At 43.3% G+C, this 27,617-nt stretch overlaps 3 protein-coding genes across 3 annotated transcripts; 1 reads left to right on the forward strand and 2 right to left on the reverse strand.

The window, feature by feature from the left end:
* The first annotated feature begins 13,969 nt into the window (after nt 1-13,969).
* CBP20 (CAP-binding protein 20) lies at nt 13,970-18,041 on the forward strand. Its single transcript, XM_048678792.2, has 8 exons — nt 13,970-14,143; nt 14,226-14,449; nt 16,053-16,191; nt 16,278-16,311; nt 16,534-16,632; nt 17,453-17,503; nt 17,584-17,666; nt 17,750-18,041. Exons 1-8 carry the CDS (start codon nt 14,126-14,128, stop codon nt 17,825-17,827), a joined length of 726 nt encoding a protein of 241 aa, XP_048534749.1. The 5' UTR covers nt 13,970-14,125; the 3' UTR covers nt 17,828-18,041.
* Nucleotides 18,042-20,799: 2,758 nt separating this feature from the next.
* PLMT (phospholipid N-methyltransferase) lies at nt 20,800-23,282 on the reverse strand. The gene is made up of 2 exons (XM_048678791.2): nt 22,913-23,282; nt 20,800-21,187 (listed from the first exon to the last, which is right to left on the reverse strand). The coding sequence occupies exons 1-2, from the start codon at nt 23,161-23,163 to the stop codon at nt 20,938-20,940; spliced, it is 501 nt and encodes a 166-aa protein (XP_048534748.2). The 5' UTR covers nt 23,164-23,282; the 3' UTR covers nt 20,800-20,937.
* Nucleotides 23,283-23,496: 214 nt separating this feature from the next.
* Nucleotides 23,497-27,078, reverse strand: EMB1241 (Co-chaperone GrpE family protein). Its single transcript, XM_048678790.2, has 3 exons — nt 26,724-27,078; nt 24,392-24,904; nt 23,497-24,002 (listed from the first exon to the last, which is right to left on the reverse strand). Exons 1-3 carry the CDS (start codon nt 26,949-26,951, stop codon nt 23,760-23,762), a joined length of 984 nt encoding a protein of 327 aa, XP_048534747.1. The 5' UTR covers nt 26,952-27,078; the 3' UTR covers nt 23,497-23,759.
* Between the last annotated feature and the right edge of the window lie 539 nt (nt 27,079-27,617).

Below are 27,617 nucleotides of genomic sequence, written 5' to 3' on the forward strand. Positions count from 1 at the left end.
TTGAAGATCAAAGAGAGAGAAGAAGCCATCTAGCTACTAGTTATGATCCCGTAGGTCTGTGGTAAACTACTCACACATTCAAGGGTAGCAAGGTTGATGTAGAGGCCCTCCATGATCGATTACCCCTCCGGCAGAGTACTAGAAAAGGTCTCCAGATGGGATCTCCGAAGAACATTAACATGCAGCGGCGAAAAAGTTTATAGAGCTAGAATTAGGTCAATAGGTGTCATGAGGGGCCCACAAGCCTAGGGACGCCTGGCAGGCTTGTCGCTCCCTCGTGACTCTTCAGGTCTTCTCCCGAAGCTTCTAGGGTCCCTTCTGGTCCATCAAAAATTATCAAAAAGTTTTGTAGCATTTGGACTCCGTTTGGTACTGATTTTCTAAAAAGCCAAAAACAAGAAAAAAAAACAACTGGCATTGGGCACTAGGTTAATAGGTTAGTCCCAAAAAATGATACATAATTTCATAATAAACATCCAAGATTGATACTATAATAGCATGGAATAAAAAAATAGATACGTTGGAGACATATCAGCATCGCCAAGCTTAATTCATGCTCGTCCTCAAGTAGGTAGATGATAAAAATAGAATTTTTGATGTGGAATGCTACCTATCATATTCAACATGTAATCTCTTTTGTGGTATGAATATTTAGATCCGAATGATTCAAAGCAATAGTCTATAATTTGGCATAAAGACATCAATACTAAGGCATACCAACAAACAACCAGGCCTTTCAAAATATCAATGCTAAAGAACACTATCCCTACAAAGTCATATAGCCTTGTCATGCTCCATTTCTTAACATAAAATATAAATCATGCACTACCCCGGTGACAGCCAAGCAATTGGTTTATACTTTTTAACGCGCTTCAGCGTTTTCAACCCCCACGCAATACATGAGAAGAAAGTCTCACGTCCACGAGGCTAATAAACGGGCTATGGAGATGCCCATCAATTGATGTTAATGCACGGAGTATGGATTGCCATGCAACGGATGCACTAAGAGCTATAATAAGTGCATGAAAGCTCCAAAATAAAAACTAAGTGGGTGTGCATCCAACTTGCTTGCTCATGAAGACCTCGGCCATTTGAGGAAGCCCATCATTGGAATATACAAGCCAAGTTTTATAATGAAAATAAAAGCATAGGAGACTTTCTATATGAAAAACATGGTGCTACTTTGAAGCACAAGTGTGGAAAAGGATAGTAACATTACCCCTTCTTTCTTTTTCTCTCATTTTTATTTTTTTATTGGGCACTTTTTGGCCTCTTCTTATTTTATTATTTACTCACTTGGGACAATGCTCTAATAAGGAGTAATGATGATCATCACACTTCTGTTTACTTACAACTTAAAATTACAACTTGATACTAGAACATAATTTGACTCTATATGAATACCTCTGGCGGTGTACCAGGATGTGCAATGATCTAGCATAACATGTATAAAAAATGATGAATGGTGGCTGAGCCACAAATACTATGTTATCTATATGATCATGCAAAGCAATATGACAATGATGATGTGTGTCATAATAACAGAATGGTGGGAGTTGCATGGCAATATATCTTGGAATGGCTATGGAAATGCCATAATAGATAGGTTTGGTGACTATTTTGAGGAAGATATAAGGAGGCTTATGTGTGATAGAGTGTATCATATCATGGGGTTTGGATGCACTGACGAAGTTTGCACCACATCTCAAGGTGAAAAAGGGCAATGCACGGTACCAGAGAGGCTTGCAAATGGCGGAAAGGAGAGAGTGCATATGATCCGCAGACTCACATTAGTCATAAAGAACTCACATACTTTTTGAAATTTTATTAGCCCTCGAAGCAAAGTACTACTACGCATGCTCATAGGGGGATATTGGTAGGAGTTAACCAACGTGCGCCCCCGACCTTTACGCAAAGGAAGACACTATAATAAATCATGCTCCAACTTCTTAGCATAACTAGAGACCATACATGCATGCTTCGGGAATCACAAAGCTTAACACCAAGATTCTTACTAAACCGCAATCATTCACTAGTACCTCCCACATATTACCATCTTCATATTGCAAAACTATTGCAAGAAATCAAACTTACCGTATTCAGTGATCTACATGAAAGTTTTTATTATATCCCTCTTGAATACCTATCATATTAGGACCAATTTCATAACCAGTGAAATTGCCATTACTATTTATCAAACTCTCAAAATCATATAGGTGAATCATGAGAGTGCAACTATTTCTTTAAAATATAACCACCGTCGTGCTCTAAAAGATATAAGTGAAGGACTAGAGCAACTGCCTAGCTCAAAAGATATAAGTGAAGCACATAGGGTATTCTAACAAATCGCAAATAATGTGTGTCCATCTCAAAAAGGTGTGTCTAGCAAATATGATTGTGGCAAACTAAAAGTAAAACAAAGCAAAGACTCATATAATACACGACGCTTCAAGCAAAACTCATATCATGTGATGAATAAAAATATAGCTCCAAGTAATTTACCGATGGTTGGTAGAAGAATGAGGGGATGCCATCCGAGGCATCCCCAAGCTTAGAGTCTTGTGTGTCCTTGGATAATAACTTGACGTGCCTTGGGCATCCGGAATCTTAGGGTCTTACCACTCATTATTCCTTCATCCATCGTGATCTCACTCAAAACTTGAAGACTTTATCACATAAAACTCAACAGAAAACTTGTGAGATCCGTTAGTATAACAAGCAAATCATAAACTTTAGGTAGTGTTGTAAACCCATTCATATTTTATTACTGCATAATACCTACTGTATTCTAACTTCACCATGACTTATACCCCCTGATACAATCCATAGATTCATTAAAATAAGCAAACAATGCATTGAAAACAAAATCTGTTAAAAATAGAACAGTCTGTAATGATCTGGCTAAGCGCAATACTTATGTAATTCCAAAAATTCTGAAAAATTAGGGCAACGTGGGCAATTTGTATATCAATCATGTGTAACAAATTCAAAAATGTATCACGTTCTAGTGAATCTAAACAATTCTTCTACTGGGCGCACAAGTTTCTGTTTTTTCACAGAATCAAATCAACTATGAACCAAATAATCCCAAAGGCTTTACTTGGCACAAACACTAATTTAAACACAAATACAGAACCATAACAATAGCATAATTGTGTGCACCCCACAAAATAGAAAGAAACAAGAAAAATAAAGATAACTATTGGGTTGCCTCCCAACAAACGATATCGTTTTACGCCCCTATCTAGGCGTAATGCATAGTTTCAAGTGTTGCCATCTTTCATAATAATTCCATGGGTGGCCCTCATAATCGATTCATATGCTAGCTTAGTTCTCTTTCTAGCAAAGTGTTCCATTCCTTTCTTCAATGGAAATTGAAATCTTATATTGCCTTCGTTCATATCAATAATAGCACCTATGGTTCGTAGGAAAGTCCTACCAAGTATTATTAGACAAGACGGATTGCAATCAATATCAAGCACAATGAAATCAACGGGCACATAATTTATATTTGCAAGAATAAGAACATCATTTATTCTACCCAAAGGTTTCTTAAGAGTGGAATCCGCCAAGTGCAAATTAAGAGAACACTCATCCATATTGGTAAATGATAACCCACAAGTATACGGGATCACAACAGTTTTCGAGGGTAGAGTATCCAACCCAAATTTATTGATTCAACACAAGGGGAGCCAAATAATATTTGAAAGTATTAACATGAGTTGTCAATTCAACCACACCCGGAGACTAAATATCAGCAGCACAGTATTAAGTAGCACAGTAATATGGTAGTTTGATAGCGATAGAAATAATAGTAACAATAGTACCAATAGTTTTGTAGCAATTGTGACAGTAGTAGCAACAGTAGTAACTTAGCAAAGAACAATATGTGAAAATCTCGTAGGCTCGTAGGCATTGGATCGGTGATTATATTGGATAATATTCATCATGTAACAGTCATAACCTAGGGCGATGATACGTCCATTTTGCATCATGCTTTTATATTGATATTTATTGCATTATGGGCTGTTATTTCACATTATATCACAATACTTATGCATTTTCTCTCTTATTTTATAAGGTTTACATGAAGAGGGAGAATACCGACAGCTGAAATTTCTGGACTGGAAAAGGAGCAAATATTAGAGACCTATTCTGCACGACTCCAAAAGTCCTGAAACTTCACGGAGAATGCAGGCAGCTGGTTTGATTAAGGATCTCTATATTGCGCTAACGTTCTCTCAGGAAGGTCCCCCGAATGAACTGTCTTTTCCCACTGAAGGTCATCTGAGTGAGCACGATGATTTGGGAATGTCCCCCAAAACCCAACGAATGCTCAACAATTGCCATGCTATTGTATAAAGACTTGCCATGTTGAATTTTGTGTTATGCTAGTAGAAAGATTGATAAGAATTTGTCATGCTTTTTTTAAGAATCAGGAATTTGTCATGTTGTAGGTAGAGTAATTGACTTGAGTTTTCGCATATTTGCCATGCTGCAATATGGAGAATGCCGGCCTAAAAGAAAGAAAAATTCCAACTTATTCAAGATTTGTCATGCTGACAAAGGAAAACTATCATGAAACATTAAAGGGAACTGGCGAAAAATTGCTATGCTCTAAAAAGAGAATTTACCATTCCAGATGTGTTCGCTCAAATTGCCATTCTAAGCGAACCATTTAATGCCATCAGCTCGTAGTTCGCTCAGAAGATGCGTGAAAAATAAACATTGATTTCCACATGTCTTGTTTTAAGATTCGTACATGAAAACCGAATGTGTCACGATGCGTTCGCTCAAGCGACCCCTTCGAGCCCATGTCACATTTGTTTTTTAACACAGTACTAGTAATAATGTACGTGCAATGCATGTTTATATTAGGTAGGATATTAGTTGCACATTATATTAGGTAAGATATATATGTTGCATGTTGGTATTTGGTAAGATATTAATTGTTTTTTTCGCGAAAATGGTAGGATATTAATTACATGGCAGATTTCATGGGATAACATTGAGTCAAAATGTGTTTATAACCAATGGCAGTGGTGGGTATTAGAGCGTTAAACATGTTTGGTGCTCAACATTGGAGCGATTTGAACCGCTAGATAACATGATTTGACGGTCGAGATGGTTTGGATCTGCCCCTTTGGGTTTTTTTATATTGGTATAGATATAGACACAAGCGCTCATACATATGCGCATACACTCACTTTTATGAAGGCACACACGCACACCCTATCCATATGAGCACCTTCGAGAGACTGAGCCGGCATATCATCTTGAAATTTATGAAGTCACCGTAGGCACCATGCGAGCACAAGGATTTGAATCTTGATGGGCTGGGGATACCACAGTCCCTCTAACCATTCAACCACAGGTTTGTTCACACCATTGCCCCTTTATAACCATCCAACTACAGGTTGGTTTTCCATGTTACATTGTACCATCAGGTAATGATAATTTGATGCATTCTCATTGTATGAAAGAGATTTTTGCATGTGATTGTTTAATGTGTGTACAAATGTGCAGTTGGACGGAGCATGTATGAGGAGTAAGCCGAAATCTTGTCTTGGTGGTTTTGTTTGGGCCCTACAAATTTGGATGTGGGAGCGTATCCCTGTGGGTCGTAACTTCACCATTGCTCCGGAAGAACCTTGGGAGTAGCCTTTTGACGGGGATGAGGAGCGATATCCCACTATCGCATACACGTGGGCTGATGTCCAAGTGTAGAGTATCGCCGCCATGGAGCGGTACAAGGCATACATAAGCGAGCTTGACATGCTTACTTACAACCAGGTAATTATCAAATGCCTTGCCATCATTACAGATTTATTTTGTTGTGCATGAGCTAGTGTGACATGTTGTGATGTAGGTTAATTGGAGGCCGTACATGGTACTTAGGCAGTTCCCTTTGAGCAATATGTGCCTTCGTGACCAACATCTTTGGCGTGTGTGTTGCCCCATGATATGCTTTTTTGTGGTGGAGTGGCATCTTCCACATCGTGTTTCGAAGCAATTTGGAGTACAACAACGCACCCCGTTCGGAGTATGTTGAGACAAGTGTGGTGATACATAGGTGAGAGTTTCTTGTACCATATGTTGATCAATGTGTAACCATGAAAAAATGAAAATGATACTGATACTTCTCATGCTTTGTAGGACGAGCCGGCAACACAACAAGAATGTCATTAATTGGGAGGATCACCATCTTATGTGGGTGGACATGTGGAATGCTCAGAGGAATGCCCGAGTTGAAGATGATCACACACCTGACAACGATGAGGGGGCATGTTTAAGGCATTTGGAGTGGCTTTGCAAAGAGTACAGAGTTATCCTTAAGGGTGCTTGGACTCATGCCGATTGCTTGGAAGTAATGCCAAGTGAGGCTGCTGATGGTGCATTCAACAACTCTATTAGGGAGACCATTGGAGTGCACCTAGATTATGGCCCTCTGCATGACCGAGTGGTATGTCTTTTTGTCTCTTTTTTGAACATCTGATTCTTTTCTTCATGAGTGGTGTGTCACTTAAGTTTTATTCAGGGCACAGAGCTATGGAGATGTATCAATGATAGTAATGTGGTGCTTGGCCGCGCACCTGGTAGAGAAATGGACGTTCTCGTTAGGAGTACTCTACAGGTTAGAGGCCTTCTTAATATGAACATGTGTGAACTATTTTTGCATATTTACATGTCAATGTTTTTACCTCTGCAGAAGGTTGTGAATCGTTGCCGAACACTAGCCGCTTTACTTTCTTACCATGGCGGTTCATCCACGGATGTGCATGCACGTGCTCAGTATATAATGGATGTGATGTCTTCCTCTCGTCCATCTTCGAGCCAAGCACGTGCTTCTTCCGCTCGTCCATCTTCCAGCCGATCAGGTGCTTCTTCCAACCGAGCATGGATTGATGAACAAGAAGATGAAGAGGAGGAGATATACTATGATGCAGATCCGGACTATGTGGAGCTTGGGGCTTCGCAGATGGAACATGCTCCACCACTAACTCAACCTTCTAAGCCTTCTGAAGAAGCACGTCGAGTTAGCTCAAGAACCATCCGACGTCCTGGATGGAAGAACACTCCAGAGGGCTACGTCAACAGGGGGAAGATGGCTGCAAAAAGAGGCAAGAAGTGAAGTGATGACTGATGCGAACTTGTTAGTTCTATATGTGGTGAACTAGAAATGTAGTTAGCGTTTCAGATGGAGCAAACATGTTAGTTCTATATCTGATGAACTTGTTATGTTTTATGTCTGATGGACTTGTTAGTTCTATGTCAGCAAGACTTGGTAATTATTATGTAAGCTGGATCATGTTAAGTTTGTTGCCGAAAATATGTCTCATTGCTATACTGTTGCTGTACTTGGCATTTATATGTCTCATTGCTATATTGTGAAAACCGTTGTTGTACTTGGCATCTATATGTCTCTTTGCTACCTGTGATGGAATGGGCGGCAGGGTTTGCTGTGATCTACATAACAGTGCAGAAACGCCAAGGACTTTGGCGTTTGTATGTGGCCTAGAAACGCCGATGTTGCTGGCGTTTCTGGTGTGAGCAGCAATGTTTCATGTATGTGTCCCAGCCAGCCTCTGTCTTAAAGAAACGCCAAGCCACATAGAGCGTTTCGTTGTAGGGTGGAAACGCCAGGGACGTTGGCGTTGCTAGCGTACAGCACAATGTTTCTTGGAGAAGTTCCAAGCAGCCTCTGTCTTAAAGGAACGCCAAGCCAAGTTGAACATTTCGATGTAGGGAAGAAACGCCAAGCCAAGGAGCACAACACCCCTTGGTTTGGTGTTGCTGTCAGAACACTATGTCAAAACAAACTCCAAAGCTTTTTGTGGTACACATAGTTCACCACATAACATAGTACACATAGAGGAGTCCAAAGCAATTGTGACATCACATAAAGGAGTACACATAGAGGAGTCCAAAGCAATTGTGACATCACATAGTTCACCACATAAAGGAGTACACATAGAGGAGTCCAAAGCAATTTAAAGTACACATAGTTCACCACATAAAGGAGTCTAGGCAACAAGAAGGTTCAATATGAAATGCACACGAAGGTCCAAAGCATGGCACAGTTCACATCATTGCTCTGTTGTGTAGAGCAAGGCCCCTTTCCCTTCTTCTTCTTCCTCCTCCCTTTTCCTTATGAGGTGAGCCTCCTTAACCACCCTCTCCATGAATATTTGATTCTCCCTCTCTCTTTTTTTCATCAGCAATTGCCCAAAGCTTCAAGGTTCTTTTTTCAAAATCCTTTTGCCGCTTCTTCTGTGCCTCCTCACATTTCCTCACCAACGCTTGCTCCCTAGCGCGACACTCATTTGACGCTCTCACTTTTTGCTTCCTCTTCTCTTCAAGCTCCTCTTCCTTCTTCTTCTTTAGTGTGGCTGCATCCTCCTCTCTCAGCTTCTTCGCAACCTTCTCCCACCACCCCGCCATCTCACCTTCGCCATCCTCAAGCCCCTTCATTGTTGCCTTGTTGGGTTGAGAAGCCGCCATATCTATGAAAAATTGCAAGACATTAGTTAGTAAGGACAAAAACAACATGAAAATAAAATTGAGACATGAAAATAATTATGAAATGTAACCATGTATGAAAAATGGTCCATCTAGGTATCCGAACATTCCTCTAGCATTACCACGGCCTCTACCCATGAAACCTCCTCTACCAGCACCCGAACCTCTACCCCTACCACAAGCACCATCACCGGTAACTCGTCCTCGACCACGGCCACCCCTGGATCCTCGGCCACCATCGGAACCTCGGCCACCACCAAGGCCACCACCGGAACCTCGGCCACCACCAAGTCCATCACCGGAACCTCGGCCACCATCAAGGCCACCACCGGAACCTCGGCCACCACCAAGGCCATCACCGGAACCTCGGCCAGCACTTGAAGAAGCATTGTGCCCTTTTGAAGTTTTGTTTGTTTTACAAGTCCTTTTGTTGTGTGTCGTTTCATTGCAACCACCGCATTGGTTCCTATCACGTGGCTCCATGAAATGGCCACTACCAAACTCTCTGGTGCTCATGAGGTCATCCATATCATTCCTGTATCGCTTTGTTCTCTGAAAGTGCAACTATCCCTAGGTGGTTTTGGTAATTCCTAACAACATATAGCTCATTGAGCTAATGCTATTTCAAGATTAATATCTCAAGAAAGCTCAATGATTGGCATGGCATGGATGAGAAAAGTGGACCCCTCAAAATGCTAAGGACAAAGGATTGGCTCAAGCTCAAAGCTCAAGACTCTACATTTTCTATTTTAGTGATCCAAGATCACATTGAGTCTATAGGAAAAGCCAATACTATCAAGAAGGGATGAGGTGTTGCTTAATGAGGTTCTTGCTCAAAATGCTTAGTGATATGCTCCAAAACCCTCAACTACTTTCTCACATCCACATATGACCTAAACCAAAAGTCAAACTCGGCCCCACCGATTCTTTCTATCCGGCTCCACTGAGTTTCAAATGTCTTAGCCACTGCCACAAACCCTAGGCAAATCGGTCTCACCGATAGGGATCTCGATCTCACCGAGATGGGGTTGTAATCTCTTTGTTTTCCTTCGTAACATTTCGGTCTCACCGAGATGAGCGACCGGTCCCACTAAGATTGCAATGTAAACTCTCAGTTTTCCCTTCGTAACGTTTCCGTCTCACCGAAATGAGCGATCGGTCTCACCGAGTTTACCTGACCAACTCTCTGGTTAGCTTATTACCAAAATCGGTCTCACCGAGTTTGTGTAATCGGTCGCACCGAGATTACGTTATGCCCTAACCTTAATCATATCGGTCCTACTGAGTTGCATGTCGGTCCCACCGAAAACCCTAACGGTCACTATCTTTGCTAAATCGGTCAGACCTAGTTTAACCATTCGGTCCCACCGAGTTTGGGAAGTTATGTGTAATGGTTAGATTTTGTGTGGAGGCTATATATACCCCTCCACCACCTCTTCATTCGTGGAGAGAGCCATCAGAACAAACCTACACTTCCAACCTATATTTTCTGAGAGAGAACCACCTACACTTGTGTTGAGACCAAGATATTCCATTCCTACCATATGAATCTTGATCTATAGCCTTCCCCAAGTTGCTTTCCACTCAAGCCTTCTTTCCACCAAATCCATATCCTGTGAGAGAGAGTTGAGTGTTGGGGAGACTATCATTTGAAGCACAAGAGCAAGGGGTTCATCATCAACACACCATTTGTTACTTCTTGGAGAGTGGTGTCTCCTAGATTGGCTAGGTGTCACTTGGGAGCCTCCGACAAGATTGTGGAGTTGAACCAAGGAGTTTGTAAGGGCAAGGAGATCGCCTACTTCGTGAAGATCTACCGCTAGTGAGGCAAGTCCTTCGTGGGCGATGGCCATGGTGGGATAGACAAGGTTGCTTCTTCGTGGACCCTTCGTGGGTGGAGCCTCCGTGGACTCGCGCAAACGTTACCCTTCGTGGGTTGAAGTCTCCATCAACGCGGATGTACGATAGCACCACCTATCGGAACCACGACAAAAACATCCGTGTCTCCAATTGCGTTTGAATCCTCCAAACCCTTCCCTTTACATTCTTGCAAGTTACATGCTTTACTTTCCGCTGCTCATATACTCTTTGCATGCTTGCTTGAATTGTGTTAAGATTGCTTGACTTGTTCAAAGTTGCTAAAATCTGCCAAGAACTAAAATTGGAAAAGGCTAGATTTTTATTTGGTCAAGTAGTCTAATCACCCCCCCTCTACACATACTTTTGATTCTACATTCTCCTTCTACCCTTGGGTTGTACCATCATCTCCGGATTGAGCCTAATGTTAGGACCGTGATACTCTGGCCACTGCGATGCGTCCAGAAAAGGGTGGAATCTAGACGCCCATGTTAACTTATGAGTTTGCAAGTTGAATTCATGCAACCTCACAACTACTCCATCGGAGATATCCACATTCCTGATGCGGGCCGCCGACATCATGTGTGACCATGGCCAGTGGTACTTACTAGGCCACTCACAAGTGCAATGTCTTGTCCTAAGAGCCACCTTAAATGAGCGACCACCATATGATTGTCCATCTCTAGTTGTCCCACCTGGCTCATCCACTTGGTATTTCATTTCTACATTATCGAAACAAGTGACTCGCTGGATGGCTGACTTGTCTCCCTGAAACTCCAGCCACTCGGCAATCTTCTTCGGATAAATTTCATTGGGAGGCTTCTCATTATCAGCAATCAACTTGTCGATTTCATCGGAGTGCTTCAAAAAATACTCATTTAGCTTGTAAAAGGTATATTCCGCTATTGCCGTCACTGGCAACTAACGGGCACCCTTCAAGACAAAGTTGAAGCACTCAACAAGATTGCTTGTCATGTCATCATATCGCATGCCTCCTTCGTCACATGCCCGTGACCACTTGTGTCTCTCATCAATATTCCTTTCTAAGAAATCTTTCCCACCTTCGTTTGCCTTCTCATAGATTTTATTCAAGCGTATTGTGAATGACTTAACGGAGAAGGCTACACATGCGGAGTTAAGATCCTTGCAAAGATCCTTGTTCTTACAAGCCCTGTAGAAGTTTGCAACGAAGTGCCTCATACACCATCGATGGTGAAGCCTCGCATGCCCTAGAATATGAATATCCACGGCCTTTAATATGCCTTGGTGCCGATCGGATATGATGCATACCTCCCTATTTGGAGGAATGACCATGCTCCTAACAAGTCTCATGAACCATTCCCAGTTGTCTTGGTTCTTCACGGAGACCAAAGCAAATGCCACACGCAACACCTGATCGTTAGCATCATGTGCCATTGCTATCATGAGTGTGCCCTTGCATTTCCCTGTCAAGAATGTCCCATCTATAGATAGAACCGGTCGACAATGCTCAAAAGTTGCAATGCATGGGCCAAACGTCCGAAAGGCACGACGGAACACTCCTTCAATATCTTGGACATAGTGTTACATTCCTGGGTTTCTATACGACATCGCTCCCAGCAACCTGGGTAGCATGTTGTAAGCCTCTTCCCATCCACCGTACAACATTCTGAGAGCGACTTGCTTGGCCTTCCATGTCTTCCCGTACTTGACCTTATATCCGAACTTATCTTCAATCCAACTCATCAACAACTTCACTTTAATCTGCAAGGCTAACATCACAAAAACAAGGGAACTTTGTTATCCCTACTGGTGATTTTTGTGTACCACTCTGCTTCTTTCTCAGTCAAGCCATTCTCGTCCAACTCATTCACCGGGCCTTCATCATCCGAGTCATCCACACAAGCACGCTGATAGATAATGTTAGGATCCATGTCCTGATGCCTTACTTCAGCCTCTACGTCACCAACAATGTTGTGGTGCCTCTCATACTCTTCGTCGGAGTCATTGCCATCATATTTCATCGGTGCACTACCTCCGAACTCATATTGGGGATACTCATTGGCTTCCGCTTTAACTTTATGCTCAACAATAGGTGGCACACTACTAACCGGGCTCACATCATCTACTAAGGTTTGGTTCAAGTCAACATGAAAGAGAGGAGCCTTGACCACCTTACTTGCAAAGACTTCGAGTGACTTGACTGCCGAGGATGCAACAACCTCCTTATATGCAACCCAATGCAAATTGGACTTGATAGGCATTGTCTTCATTCGACACTTGTGTGCCGACCCAACAACATATCTTCCTACTAATTCAACTTGGTCACTTGCATCCACCCACTTTAATCTTACCCGTGTTTCTTTCACAACCTCTTCATAACTAGGAGTCTCAAGAAACATCAACACTTCCTCATACTTGTCAACAATATCCACATTCATGAATGCCTCTTTGTCAACATAATGAATTTTTACAATCTTGTCCATCTAAAAAAATGGTAACATAAATATAAGAAATGTACAATGCTAAATATACCACATTGCTAACAAAACCCTTAACCCTAACCCTAAATCTTAACATTAGCCATAACCCTAACCCTAAATCTTAACATTAGCCATAACCCACAAGTAAGGTATGCTCAACCACATCACAATGCAACACTATTGGAACAACAATACTCAAAACATCACATTATAGATTCATGTTCAAAACTAGGGTTAGGAATAACAAGAACAAATCAATCCAAATGGACAAATCCAATCAATAAAAATTTGTGAGATGAAGGAGGTTACTTCAATGAACGAAAATGACACCGGATCCACGGACCAACCCAATCGATTTGCAAGGATTTGAGAGGGGCTAAGTGAGGGACATAAAGAGGGAAAAACGCAAGAGCTCGTGATAGGCCAATGGGGGAGAAGAGAGTGAAAGGTGAGTGATGGGTGAAAGCCCCACGACCACCTAAAATATCTGCAACAGAAACGCCAAGGACGGTGGCGTTTCTAGCAATGCTAGCTTGCTCGGTGTTTCCACCGCGCCACGTCAGTAAGCAACGCGTCCTCGGCCTAACAGTGGGCCAGGTAAGGAACGCTAGCTTGCTCGGCGTTTCTATATTGGGTGAAAACGCCGCGGTACTTGACGTTTCTAAAAGGGTCAAATCATGAAATACTTTCACGTCGGGTTCAGTCTGTGAGAATAAACTCTGACAAGGCCAGAACAGTGATTGGTTGATGAATAGATCAAGGCCTTTTTTGGGGGAAAAGGGAGAATAATGGGATCTGAAAATTTAGTCTTTCATCGTTCGTCATTTAAGGCCCTGTTTGGTTCAGTTTTTATCGCCGGATTCCGCTGCCGCGCAGCAGAATCTGAATCAAAGGGCGAACCCAGCAGAATCCGATTTCAGAAATCCGCTGCCAAAATCTGAACCAAAAACGGAAGCAGCTTAGGACGTGCTTTCCAAAATCTGATTCCGCTTCGGGCCAAAATCTGAAAAGGTTGTATCAACTGGTTTGCCAAATGACCTACATCTTTTTCAAATCAGATTTTTCACAACTGTTTTTTCACAACAAATTTTTCACAGCTGCTTTTAAAAATTCACAGCCGAAGCAAACAGGGCCTTACACTCGGTAGTTGTTTCTGAGGGAAAGGGGATCGGCGATAGGCGCAACACGAGAATTCCCCACAAGACCATCAAATTCCCCACCCGCAACCCTTTGCTCGACTCAAAACCCTCGACAAGCGCTGTCGACCTCGCGCGGCCGCCGCAACAATGGCGTCCCTTTTCAAGGTATGGATCCCTCCGAACCCTAACCAGGCATCCGACCCCCTCTTACTCTCCGCTCATACGGCCCGCGCCTCTGCTCTTCCAGGACCCGAGCAAGCTGTCGGTGTACAGGGACCGGCGGTTCCCTGGGACGCAGGAGGAGTTTGAGGCGGCGCTGCTGGCGTCGCTGACGGTGTACGTGGGGAACATGTCCTTCTACACCACGGAGGAGCAGGCCTACGAGCTGTTCTCCCGCGCCGGCGAGATAAAAAAGATCATCATGGGCCTCGACAAGAACACCAAGACCCCCTGCGGCTTCTGCTTCGTACTGTGCGTGCTCTTTTCCTTGATGAGCCCCTTGCGTTTAATTTGTTCAATTCTTCTTGTGCTCGATCCGGTGATGTAGTATGTCAAAATTTTAGACCAAAGGCATTGACCTAATTTTGTTAGAAACTGAGGTTCAAATGTGGTTTTTTATGCAATTAGATGCTTGGAAGGTGGTCATCTAGTTCTGATTATGCATTGACTTAATTCGGTGGTAGTGTGCTGTTGTGACTGTGAGAGTTAATCATTGAATTGTGATACTAGAATGCCTGATGCAATTTCGGTGCTGCTGGGAATGCGTGAAACGTGCTAGAACAGGAATATATGCTGTCGCACTGTAAATATGGCGTAGCTTGAACAATTAAATGTTGTGTAAGTCTTGTGGAACACAGTTGCAGGTTTTGTAAGGGAGTAGCACCATATAGTGTGTCTTTGGTTCTTCTAGAACTAGGCCTTATTGGCTTCACAATGGCTTCCCTGTCATATGCATTGTTCCAAATATCGCCCAGTTAACTGCTGATATGGTCAGTTAACTGCTATTCGGACCCCTCCCGATGCGAGAACGTGTTATTCGAGCAATTAACTGGTAGGTCCAGTTAATTTGTCTGACAAGCCGATTTATCAGCTGCAAGGCCGAATTATCGGTCAGGCCAATTAACTACTTGCCATTTTTTAGCCCAAAACCGGCCCCTTCCCTCCCTACTTTTCACAGCTACACATTAGGTAGGTCGCTCCCTTCCATTCCCGTTTGATCTGTTTCTGCTCCCGCTCGTGAAGGTTTATGGCCTTCCAGATCGGCTGCAACATCATCAGAACATCAAACACTTTTCCTTGTTGCTATGTAGCCTAGGATTGCATATTTAGACACTTCGTACATTACATGTTGCTACATAGCCTAGGATATATAGATATGGCCCTAGTTAATCTCCCGATAAATGTGTTACATTAATCCCTACCCAGCCTCACCAGTAATATGGTACCAGTTGCCGATATCCTGAACATTGGACTCATATGTATCTCTTAAAAAGGAATCTGCTGCTTGGATATCGCTACACGATGCATGTTCTGTTCACCTGTGCACAATTATTTAGAATACGTTTTTGTCGTCGAGCGGGCTGGGATTGTCTTGGCTAAGTGGTGGTTAAGTGTGGCATCATGTATCTGAATCTGGTTAGATTGGTTAGTGGGTCAGTCAAGGTTGCCCCTATGGTAAGATCGCAAACTGGGGTGAGTACATGGTTTGTTCTTAAAGGCTGATCTAACTGTTGCCATATTTGGTTTTATGCGTTTCATGAATATTGAAAGTAATGGTAGGAACTGTGTGCTAGCGATGTCATGAACCACAATATGCCTTGTTCTGGGATAAATCGGTGCACAGGACTTGGGTAGGGCATTTCCTGATGTTTTGACCTTATATATGCATGTAAGAGGTGTTTATCTGATAGTCATATATCACGTTCTTGTCTGCATCGATATATTTGAGTGCGTTTTGGTGGTCTTTAAAGTTTGGAAGATGGCTAATGTCCTAGTTTGAGCCAATATTGGTTAACTGGCTGCCCTGTCAGCCTGCAATGTTTATGCCCTACTCTTTTTGTTCCTCCCTGTTCAGGTACTACTCCAGGGAAGATGCTGAAGATGCAGTAAAATATATTAGTGGCACAATGCTTGATGATCGCCCAATCCGTGTTGATTTTGATTGGGGCTTTGAAGAAGGCAGGCAATGGGGCCGTGGAAGGAGTGGTGGACAAGTATTATTGCGATCTTACTCTTTATATTCAACAGATATATAGGCCTTGTACCCTACTCATACTGATATTGTTTACTCCTTTCATAGGTCCGAGATGAGTACCGCACGGATTATGATCCTGATATCCTTTGATACTAAAATTGCCACTTACTGCAGTGATGTGAGAGCGCTAGCATACTCAGAAACCTACCATGCTATCTAAAAATCAACAATTTGCCTGTGCATCTGGACACTGTTGGTTGCTTTTTAGATGCTTATTTATATTTTTCTTATAGCTTCACTCTTGATTTGGTATGCCTTTACATGTTTCTCTTTTTCTTGAATATTCCTTAATGAATCTAACGAAGAGGTGGCTATGGCAAGATGGTTCAGAAAGAGCTAGAAGCACAAAGAGAATTAGTTGACTATGGTGTAGGTTTTCAAACGAATGCTCCACCGCAGTGTAAGTTTTGAACTTGGTTGTATTATGTGCTTTTAACAAAGTGTTGTATGCATTTATATTGCTTTTACATACCTTGTAATTTTGTGTCTCCATATACCTTACTAAAAGCACTTATGTGTATTAGAACCGTAATCCGTAATAGCATGTTAAGTGGTTGCTTGTGTACAGTAGGCTCGTCGATAGATTTGCAACTGGGAACTACTCCCTCCATTCCTAAATATTAGCCTTTTTAGAGATTCCAATACAGGCTACATATGGAGCAAAATGAGTGAATCTGCACTCTAAATATGTCTATGTACATCCGTATGTAGACCGTATTGAAATATCTAAAAAGGCTTATATTTAGAAACAGAGAGAGTGTTTGCAAGACAAACAGAAACAATACATCCATTGTTTAAATCTTTTAAATATAGTTTGATGAAATAAAAATGCCATGCCACCTCCTATCGTGAAGTTTGACTTCACAGTTAAAGTAGCTAGCTTCTGACAGAGCCCATGTTAGTGTTTGTCTACAGTAGCACCCCACCTTGCATATAGCTGCACTACACAGTCGGATATTATTTCTATCTATGACCTGCTAATGGGAGGGAGTCCAGTTTCTTTCCATTCTTTAGGCATATCTTGTGTTACGCCTGCTTTAGATTTCAGTTATTACTCAACACAAAAATGTGTAGGGTTGTACAAACCATTCATATGTCGTCAGATATGTGATTTTGCGGCATGTATTCATGTTTTTTTTCAGTATTTGACTCCAGACAGGTTGAGCCTACTATATTAACTACTCACCAAAAACATCTGTACTTTCCATTTTAATATGCAGTTGATAGAGCTGACAGGAAGAGAGGATATGGCGACCGGAATGACAGAGGAGGTGCCACAGCTTTCATATATCCTTATATCCATGTTGTACTTTTTGGAGGTAGAAAATAACACAACCTGCTGCTCTGTCAGATTACCAACGGAGACGGTCGGCACCAGATATGGCCAGGAGAGCAACTGACTCGGATTCTAAGAGAGATGCTAATCAAGAGCCTGTACTTACATCATCTACCTTTTCTTTCCCTCCACTTCACAGACATAAGACATTTTATTGAGTATTCCATGGTTTCTTGTACAGGAAAAGAATCCCAGGTTTCGCGAGAAAGGTGATTCTGATGATGAAGATGATGACTACGATAAGAAACGCCGGCGCTGAACCTGAGAAGCAAATTGCTGCCATATTCAAATGCACAATAGTAGTATTATCTATCTGTTTGTATGCCATATGACTTGATTTTCCCTTGAGCCATTCACATTTTGCCTGCATTTTAGAATCAGTTCATCAACATAGTGCAGCCTTTGCATGACTTGCACCCCCTGAAACTCTTGCATGTGTATGCTGCTGATTAAGACTATTAGTTTTAAGAATAGTGACCATTGGGTGCTGGCCACTGATTAGTTGAACCATGAATCTCTAGAAAGTTATGACCAGTCACAGTGAGATCATACGGTGGCCGAGAAGAACTATAGACCAACCTGAGCTGATATTTTAGGAAAACACCTATATCTCAGGTACCTGATTTTTTTGGGGGCGTAAGTCGAAATTCTGAGACGTTGGATGCCAAATCAACAATTGGATGGTCGTTTTAACCTCAGCCTGTTTTCTTCTCCCCCACAAACAGATCAGCGCTTGATCCTCTAACAGCACACCTGCCCCGACCACGTCCCGTGGCTGGAGTGTTGCCCCTCGCCCCTGCCCTCCCCCACTGCCATTGCCGCGACCATCTCTCTAAACTCTCCCAACCTCCTGTTCGGTCGGCAGTGGCTGTTAACTTGCTTCCTAGCCTCCGCCTCACAGCGTCGTCCTTGTCTCCGTTGAGGTCATGGCTTGGCCTTGCCATGGCCGATGCTACGCTCCTCACGTCGTCCCCTCCTTTTTCCTCACGCGACGCAGAAAAGTGACTGGCGCTAGATTCTTTTTCAGGCACCTGATATTTTGCAAGAAGTTATGTGATGCGAGACCTGGGGATTGAATGTTTTTCTCCAAATTCTGATATAGAAAGAGAAGTATGCCTGTAAGTCTTGGCAAATCGAACGTTATTTATGGCAATTTATATATGCGAGGGATAACAAGTTTAGTTGGTAAGCATGACAATCCTGCTCAGTTTGGGAACGTCACTGGTCTGTGCACCAACTTCCTGAAGAGTTCGGTCGTCCCAATCCGATGCGAGAACATCAACTTGCCGCACGTCACCCAAAGCTTACCTGCTGTGGCTGCTTCCTTCCCCATCAAATACTTGGGCTTGTCCTTATCTATTTGGCAACTCAAAACAGTGGACTTCCAGTTTTTCTTGGACAAGGCGGCGGCAAAGCTAGGCGGCTGGGACGGCCAAAATATTACCGCCATTGGGAGGGCGGCCTTGGTCAAGTCCGTGCTCTCCTCCTTGGCGGTCTACTTCATCACCCCACTCATTGTGCCGACGGGCACTCTACGGCAGCTCACAAAGTTTCAGAGGGCCTTCCTTTGGGCAGGATCGGATAAGACAATCGGTGCAAAATGCAAGGTGAACTGGGATATCGTGTGTAGGCCTTCCGAGTTTGGGGGCCTTGGCGTACTCAACACGGAAAAATTTGCGAAGGCACTAAGGCTGCGTTGGCTTTGGTTTGAGTGGAAGGAGCCGTCCAAGATGTGGGTCGGTTTGGGGAACCCGTGCGACGACAAGGACTATGATCTTTTTTACGCCTTCTCCACCATCACTGTTGGCAATGGATCCTGCACACCTTTTTGGGATGCTCCTTGGGTGCATGGGAGAAAGTCCAAAGACATTGCTCCGCTCATTTATAGTGCCGCCACAAGGAAGAATTGGAAAATCAGAGAGGCTCTGTTGGACAATACGTGGAAAGTTGTCACACAATTTCTCGATTCACCATTTCAGCCAATTCCTTCTGCTCTGGTCTAGCATTCAGGGCTTCCAACTGCAACACGACACGGATGATGAGATTGTGTGGAAGCATACTGACAGTGGACTCTACACTGCGGCTTCTGCCTACAAGGCACAATTTCATGGCATGATCAGCTCGCCTCTGGAGCATGTTATTTGGAAAGTTTGGGCCCCTCCCAAAGTGAAGTTCTTTGCTTGGTTAGCCGCCCAAAATAGAGTGTGGACCGCTGACCGATTGGCCAAACATGGATGGCCAAACTGTGGCCTTTGCCCCCTTTGTAGGCGTGAGCAGGAAACAGTGGATCACCTTCTCCTCCGATGTCGGTTCACCATCCGGGTATGGAACATGATCAAGGGGTGGCTGCAGATTGAAAGCATTGATACCGCAAGCTGGCAGCACTTTGAATCCACCAAGGAGTGGTGGATCGCGCTCTCCGACTACTCCGTCCCCAACAGGAAGGCGGTGGCCTCCCTCACATTGCTCACCTCTTGGGCCATCTGGAACAAACGTAATGCGAGGGTGTTTCGCCACAAAAGTGCCCCGCCATTTGTAATTCTAGCCCTCATCAAAGAGGAGGCGGCACTTTGGGTCGCCGCCGGTGCTAAGAAGTTGAGTTCAATCATGCCGGGAAAGTAGTCCCTTTGTAAGGCGGTGTTGTAATCCCTCAAACTTTTTCTTCTCTCTTAATTAATATATGAGGCAAATTTTTTGCCTCATTTAAAAAAAACCAATCCTGCTCAGTTTGTTTTTGCTAGGAAATTGCCGGGCTTCTCAACTAAAATTACCATTCTCGCGTTAATTAGAGTTGCCATAAATAACGTTTGATTTGCCATGAGCAAATCCCGAACATTTGGGCTTTTATCATTTCCGGAAGAGAAAGACCGAAAGACTATACTCCGTGGTCGTCAAACCATCGAATGCAATGCATAAAAATTTTTGTCACCACGGCAGGCAGGTTTCTGCGGTTTAAACTCGAATGCATAAAAACTGCCACGTTTTACAAGAAAATTGCTTTCCATAGAACCTCCCTCCCAGAAAATGTTCCCCATTTATCTTTGCCAAACAAAAAAACCTACCTCCCAGAAAATGTTCCCCAGTGTCCCGTCTGTCCGACCGGGACTCCCCTCCCAGCTATCCAAACAACCAACAGTTGATAATCAAGCTTAACGTCATAGGTGTAGAAGCCCTTCTCAGGGTCTGGACGCCATAGACACAAAAGACCTTCTCACGGTCTGAGAGCCGTGATAAAAAAACAACAACACTCACATCTCCTTATTAAACATAATGTCTAGCCAGCATGACTGGGACACGTCCAGGAACAACACAACTAATGGAAAGTGAGAGATCTTGAGTCATCTATCAACCGCATAGCATATACAACAGTCAGGAGAGCAACTTGGCACGGGTGGCTGGATCTTCCTTGTCTTCCACCAAAATCATGAAAACATAGCCGAGGCACCACAACACAACATACTGGAAGGGAACCCAGCACAGCAGCGCCACGAGGCTCAGGATGCTCCCCACATACTGCGGGTCCTTGATGTAGCCGAAGGGGAACTCCGTCACCCACGGGATCTTCTTCCCGAACCGGACGCCGTAGTAGGTACCCGACTCGCCCAGCAGCTGGTACACCCTGAAGGAAAACCACATGTCTCAGAAGTGGGTTCAGACAACGACGGTGCACTTCTCTTGCTTTTTGCATGTGATGGAACTAACAAATTTGGCTGACAAATGTACTCCATCCGTTCCTAAATATAAGTCTTTTTAGAGATTTCCCTAGGGACTACATACGGATGTATATAGACATATTTTAGAGTGTAGATTCACGCATTTTGCTCTGTATGTAGTCCATATTGGAATCTCTGAATTGACTTATATTTAGGAATGGAGGGAGTAGAATGAAAGTGTATCAAAACCGTCATGTACAAATTGGTTATTCACTTATTTGCTGCCAATTGCTTCAATGATACGTATGCAATACGGAAGTCACATGTACAAAGTACGACAGTAGAGAGGATGCGATGATAGTCCACATAAAAAACGGAACACCAACAGATTTTGGAGCCTGAGTGCCTCAAGGCCTCACTCTCAGAGTGAGGCTAAGTGTTGCCAGAATTTACAAAGCATAGAAATGAATGGGCATCACCACTTTAGCAGTCATAAAACAGTAGTCATGTACCTGTAGCATATTAATGTATTCTTTACTAAGGCAGCAATGTCTATAATTTCCAGGGGCTGGTTTCACATATAAAAATCACACCATCATAGATTACCATGATTGTTACCAGGAGTGGCCATTAACTTCTAAACTGGAAACACATACTTCTAACATTTCCAAGAGCATGCAAAGACCTAACTTGCTGACATCGCTTACAACAACTACCCCATTGTCTTATAGGGGCTGTTTGGTTTAGAGCCATGACTTGCCCGACCAAAAAATTGGTCGTTGGCTAGCCTGGTGGTGGCGTTTGGATCGGATCCAAATAATTGGCATGCCAGCCCCGCCTCAGCTTTCCCTCCTTTTGCGCCAATTAGTTGGCAGAATCGTGGGCGAGGGAATCGTTCGCCAAATTTTTTGGCTAGCCAACAGCGCCAACGATTTGGCGGGGCTGAGATGGGCAGAAACCAAACAGCCCCATACTCCCTCCGTCCCATAATATAAGAACATTTTTGACACTAGAGGGAGTAGCTAATATTTTTTTGGTGAACTATCATGCTTAGTGATCAAAGACCCCACCACATTTGCAAGGTTTTCCAAGCTCATAAAACATCCAAGGTTACAACAAGAACAAGAGCATGATAATTAAGCTTGAGTGCCTGGCCCATTACTGAGAACGGGAAGAAAGATAATCCAATAGATGTATTGGTGGATACCAAAAAATAAATGAGGTCATCTAACATACCAACCTATGAAATACTATGCTATCGTGCATCCTACTATGACCAACCTTAAAGCACTACTGTTTTTACTCATAATTAAAGTACCATGAGTTCACATTTGTCAACACAAGATGGAATTCCAATCCATTTCTTCACACTAGCTAAATAGCACAAATTTCCCAATTAATACACCATCCACATTAAGATCATATAGAACACACAGTCCAGTTTGTCATCCAAAGAGGACTATCTGTTTTCTTTCTGAAGCACGAACTCTATGACGGCATATTGAGTTCCAACAGGTTTGCAATTTAGTATGAGTACAAAGTTAGTATAAAGTTGGGTCATCTATTTTGGAACGGAGAAAGTTAGTATAAAGTTGGGTCATCTATTTTGGAACGGAGGGAGTAGCTTCTAGCAAAAGACAGACATGGAAAACCTAGAAGCTAATCCAAAGGCGAAGGAGGCTGGTGCTTACTTGAAGTTGAGGTACTGGCCGAAGGCGAGGAGGGGGAGGGCGCAGAGAGGAGGGGGCCAGGAGAAGGAGGCGACGGAGGCGAGGGCGAGGAGCTGGAGCGCCTTGAGGACGTGGGAGACCTGCGCCATGCGGCGGCACGGGTCGGCGCCCGGGCCGCACAGGTCCACCCACCGCTGCGGGCGCGTCCACAGCGCCCAGTAGAACGGGAACGGCAGCAGCACGCCGACGCCCGCCGCCAAGGCCGCCGCCATCTCGGGCGCCGGTGGCCTAGGATTTGCTCGGTTTCGATTTTAGCACGGAGAGACTGAGAGAGAGCAGGCGAAATGTTGGACGGTTTGCCCCACAAGGGACTGAACTTTTGATAAGGCGCTTGGCGATGAGGTGCACGGCTGAGAATTGTACGTGCGCTTCCTCTTTCTTGCCCAAATTTCCGAATTCTGATGCTAACCATTTCACCGAGTACATTCCTGTTTACGAGATACAGTAAAAGTAAAGATTCATATGCTGCAATAGAGTTGTTCTCCGTTTACGAAAAGATATGCAAGCGAGATAAGCCACAGATTTACTTGTCGGGTTTTTGGATCTCCAACAAATCAAACACAATTTACCTCGTATATATATAACATTGTTGTTGCTTGACCCAACAATAATTCCTAACCATGATAATGACCGTACCATGAGGATATAGAAACTTTTGACACAATTATCAACACTTCCATGTCAAGAGCAGGAAGAGAGAACCAGCACATTTGAGGAGCAGAATATCTAACTCTATCATGTGGCACCCTCCAGAAAAAACATCAAAACTTCTGGAATTTCTTGTTTCCAAATTAGAAACTGAGCACAATTACTCGGCATCGGCATCATCAAAACCATCGTCTTCACCGTCGTCGAACGCTTGAGGCCCTACACTATCTTCACCTATTGTAGTATCGTCATCTCCCGACTTTTCAGGGCCTGGTCCTGCAGACACCTTGACCATCGCCGGACGTAGTAATCTCTCACCAAGCTTGAAACCCTTGCGGAATTCCTGGAGGACAACCCCATCTTCATATTCCACCGATTCTTCTCGCATAATAGCCTCATGAAGCTGAAACACAAGGTGCAAAAAGGAACCATTGTTAAATGCAGTTAAACCTTTATCAAATCCCAGAATTAAAGATCAAAAGTTTATGAGAGATTCAATTCTTTCCATGACAATCAGTAACATTTCCATGTTACTATGATATTATCCAAAAACATGGGAGGATGCTATGTAAGATTGCTCTAGGGAAAACATAGACTTCACATAAAGCTATTTATTCTATCAACAAATGACATTAACCATTTGCCTCTGCTCAGAACTGGATGTTTGATCATGAATGCACTTGACACCAGTCCATGCAAGGCAAAAAATAATTCAGATGTACTGTGATAATCATAAAATGCAGTTAACAAAATATCCAGTTCAAAATATCATTTCTTGCTAGTGCTGATTACCATAGGATCAAAAGGTTTGCCAACAGTTTCCACATCTTCAACACCCAGTGATTTCAGAATTTCGACAAGTTGCTTATAAATGCTCTGGTAGCTGTCATTTATTTTAGCTTCACGCTCTGTTTCCACCTTTATCTGTGTTTTTGCTCTTTCAAAGTTGTCAAGAACAGGCAACAAGCTCTCAACAACTTCTCCTTGCACATTTGTCATCAAAGAAAGCTTCTCTCTTTCTGTCCTCTTCCTGTAGTTATCAAAGTCAGAACTAATCCGCACGATACGATCTCTCTCAGTTGTCAATTCTGCATCTAAAGCAGTGATTTTGCCCATTAGAGAATTTTTCTCATCCTCAATAGTAAGTAGAAAGGACTCTATCTCCGCAATTTTTGCTTCATCATCATTCATCAAAGCTTCTTTGTATGATTGCAATGCTGTGATGAGAACAGAGGGAGTCTCTTCTGTGCCTGCAGAACCATCATCGGCAACAGTGCCCCCAGTAACTTCAGTTTCTGTATCCTCCTGTGACATCAAAAATTACAGCGCAAATATTTAACCATTCCTGTATACAAATTGAAATTGTGCAAGGCCATTATTCTAACGATACATTTCCTTAGAATTTAATGAAAATGAAACAGGATACTGCTACCCCAATAGCATTTCATAGTAGTTAGCATTACATATTTGTAGATAGCTTTTCAATGGACAGCAATTTCCAACCTCCATATTGGCAATGCAGTACCTTATATCCTTGTGCTATCATATAATCTGCAGACCCTCATGCTATAAAGTATAATTGAAGCTCATACTAAATTTGTATGCTCAATTAAACTAATGTACTACGAGTTACAGAAATCACACTTATTACTGTTTTAAATCTAGAATTAAGCCATTGCCCCCTAACGAAAAAAAAAACAGCCTATGCAACAACATCAAAGTAGGACTTTAGAATCAGGGACATCAAAGTAGGACTCTAAACATAGAATCTAAACTTGGACTAAGAAACGGAGGACTTTAAAATAAATACTATGAGCCTATGCTCTAGAATAACTAATTGCATACAATTAGGGACCAAATGTAGGAAGAAACAACAATAGCATCTTCCCACATAAGCACAGGCTCACATGGATGCAGTTGGCAGGGGCTAAGATGAATATATAAAACTGGAGTTAGAGAACTAACACCCTGTACTGCAGGAAATTCCATCATAGCTATAGCTCAATGATGCGTATAAACGATAAATAATTCGAATACTTCCACTTTTTACCTTAGTTGAGGCCTCCTTTGGTTTGGAGGAATTTTGTAGGATTTTCATAGGATGTGATTTCTATAGGAAAAAATCCTTTAAAGCTCTTTGGTTTGTAGGAATGAAATCCTATTCCTATGGAGGAATTTTTCCTATCCTCCACATTTTATAGGAAAATAAACATTAGCCTAGACTCAATGGAAAAAATCCTATGGTGTGAATCAAAGGGCATCTCATTTTCTATTCCTATGCATAGGATTTGAGATGCATGTCATCTCATTTCCTATGATTTTACTATTCCTATGATTTTCCAATCCTATGAACCAAAGGAGGCCTGAAGTTTTGCCTTTACAGCATATGCCATACACAAAATGTTCCTTCAAACCTTCATACTACTACACAGTGATCGCTAAGTAAAACTTAAATTTACTAGACCACTTGTGTAGCTCACAAGGTTGTACTGCGAAAATGAACAAGCTTATATTGAATATGAACTATGATCATCCAATATAAGTCAAAGCAACACATGGAAACAGCTGTTTAACTGAACAAAATAACTGAAAAGCAGATGTTACATCCAACGACTCACAGTTTCACAGAGATACATAGTACATCCCAAAGCAACACATGGAAACAGCTGTTTAACTGAACAAAATAACTGAAAAGCAGATGTTACATCCAACGACTCACAGTTTCACAGAGATACATAGTACATCCAAATCCATTCATTTATTATAAGATTAGAGCTTAAACTGAATATGCTCTCGACACACTACTACTGCCCCGTCCCATAATGTAGACGTCTTACATCATGGGATGGAGGGAGTAGATAATAACCGCAAAAATCTGTCCGACAGATGTTAATGCAAGTATGGTCATACCGACCCTTCGTATGCAAACTTGTGTGCGCAATGCATATACACAATTTAAGGCCCGCAATCTAATTTTTCATCAGAGACGTACGACATTGTAACTCTGATAGCACATCTTCAGAACTAGACGCTTATCCATCGAAAATCATGCAAGAGAACCCAAAATTTACGGAAGCTACAAACAGAGCGCCCCAGGGATGGGGGCGAGGATGCGACCCCTCACCTGCGTGGCCGTCTGCGCAGACTCGTCGGCCTCGGTAGCCCCCAATCGCCGCAGCCGGCTCGCGACGTGGCCCGGAGCGCGCCGGGTCGTAAGCAACTGGGCGCGGAGCGACCGCACCGGCGGCCGGCGGGAGCAGGCGAGGGACGCAGCGCACGGCCGGCGCGGGGACTCGCGGGCAGGCGAAGGGCGGGGCGCAAGGGCGGCCGCCGTGCGGAGGAGAGCAGCCATGCGGGCGGGGATAAAGGGAGAGACGCAGAGTGCTTGCTGCTACCGGATGCGGGAGGGGAGAAGAGAAGAGAAGAGAAGAGAAGACGGCACGAGATAACTTGGGGGCGGGTGGATGGATGATGGATCGAAAAGGCCATACGGGTTCTTGTGTTTTCTGGAAGCAGGTTCTTTGCCTAGTACTCCTACTGTGTAGGCGCCGTCTGTATCGGGTATTCAATTCTTTTCTTTTAAATCAAACAGATCATCAACCAAAAAACAGATGGCTAGCGACCAGGAACCTTGGTCGCCCCCCCCCCCCCTCCCTAAAAAAAAGCCCTAAAAAAAAGAACCCTGGTCGCCGCCAAGAGAGCCCACCCCTGTCGTCGGTGACGATTGATCATCGATGATGAGGGGAGTCGGCGGATCATTTTAGCTTTAGGTTCTAGACCCCTAGTAGTTTAGGTTTTTGAATCGTTCGGCATCTTAGTTTGGGCGATGGCAATGACAATGCTGAATAAAGAAGCTCCAGATTCTTCTCCGAAGAGGCGATCGTCTCTATATCGGTGATGGATTTGGGAACCAGTTCGTTCAAGTAGGAATGTCGTGGCGGTGGCGGCATCTTTGTGATGGACATGTATCCTCGGCTTGCGTCATTGCAACGTCGTCTGCTCCCACGCCGACACGGAG

The sequence above is a fragment of the Triticum urartu genome, chromosome 6A, assembly GCF_056163025.1.
Source record: "Triticum urartu cultivar PI428250 chromosome 6A, HENAU_Tu73, whole genome shotgun sequence".
NCBI lineage: Eukaryota > Viridiplantae > Streptophyta > Magnoliopsida > Poales > Poaceae > Triticum > Triticum urartu.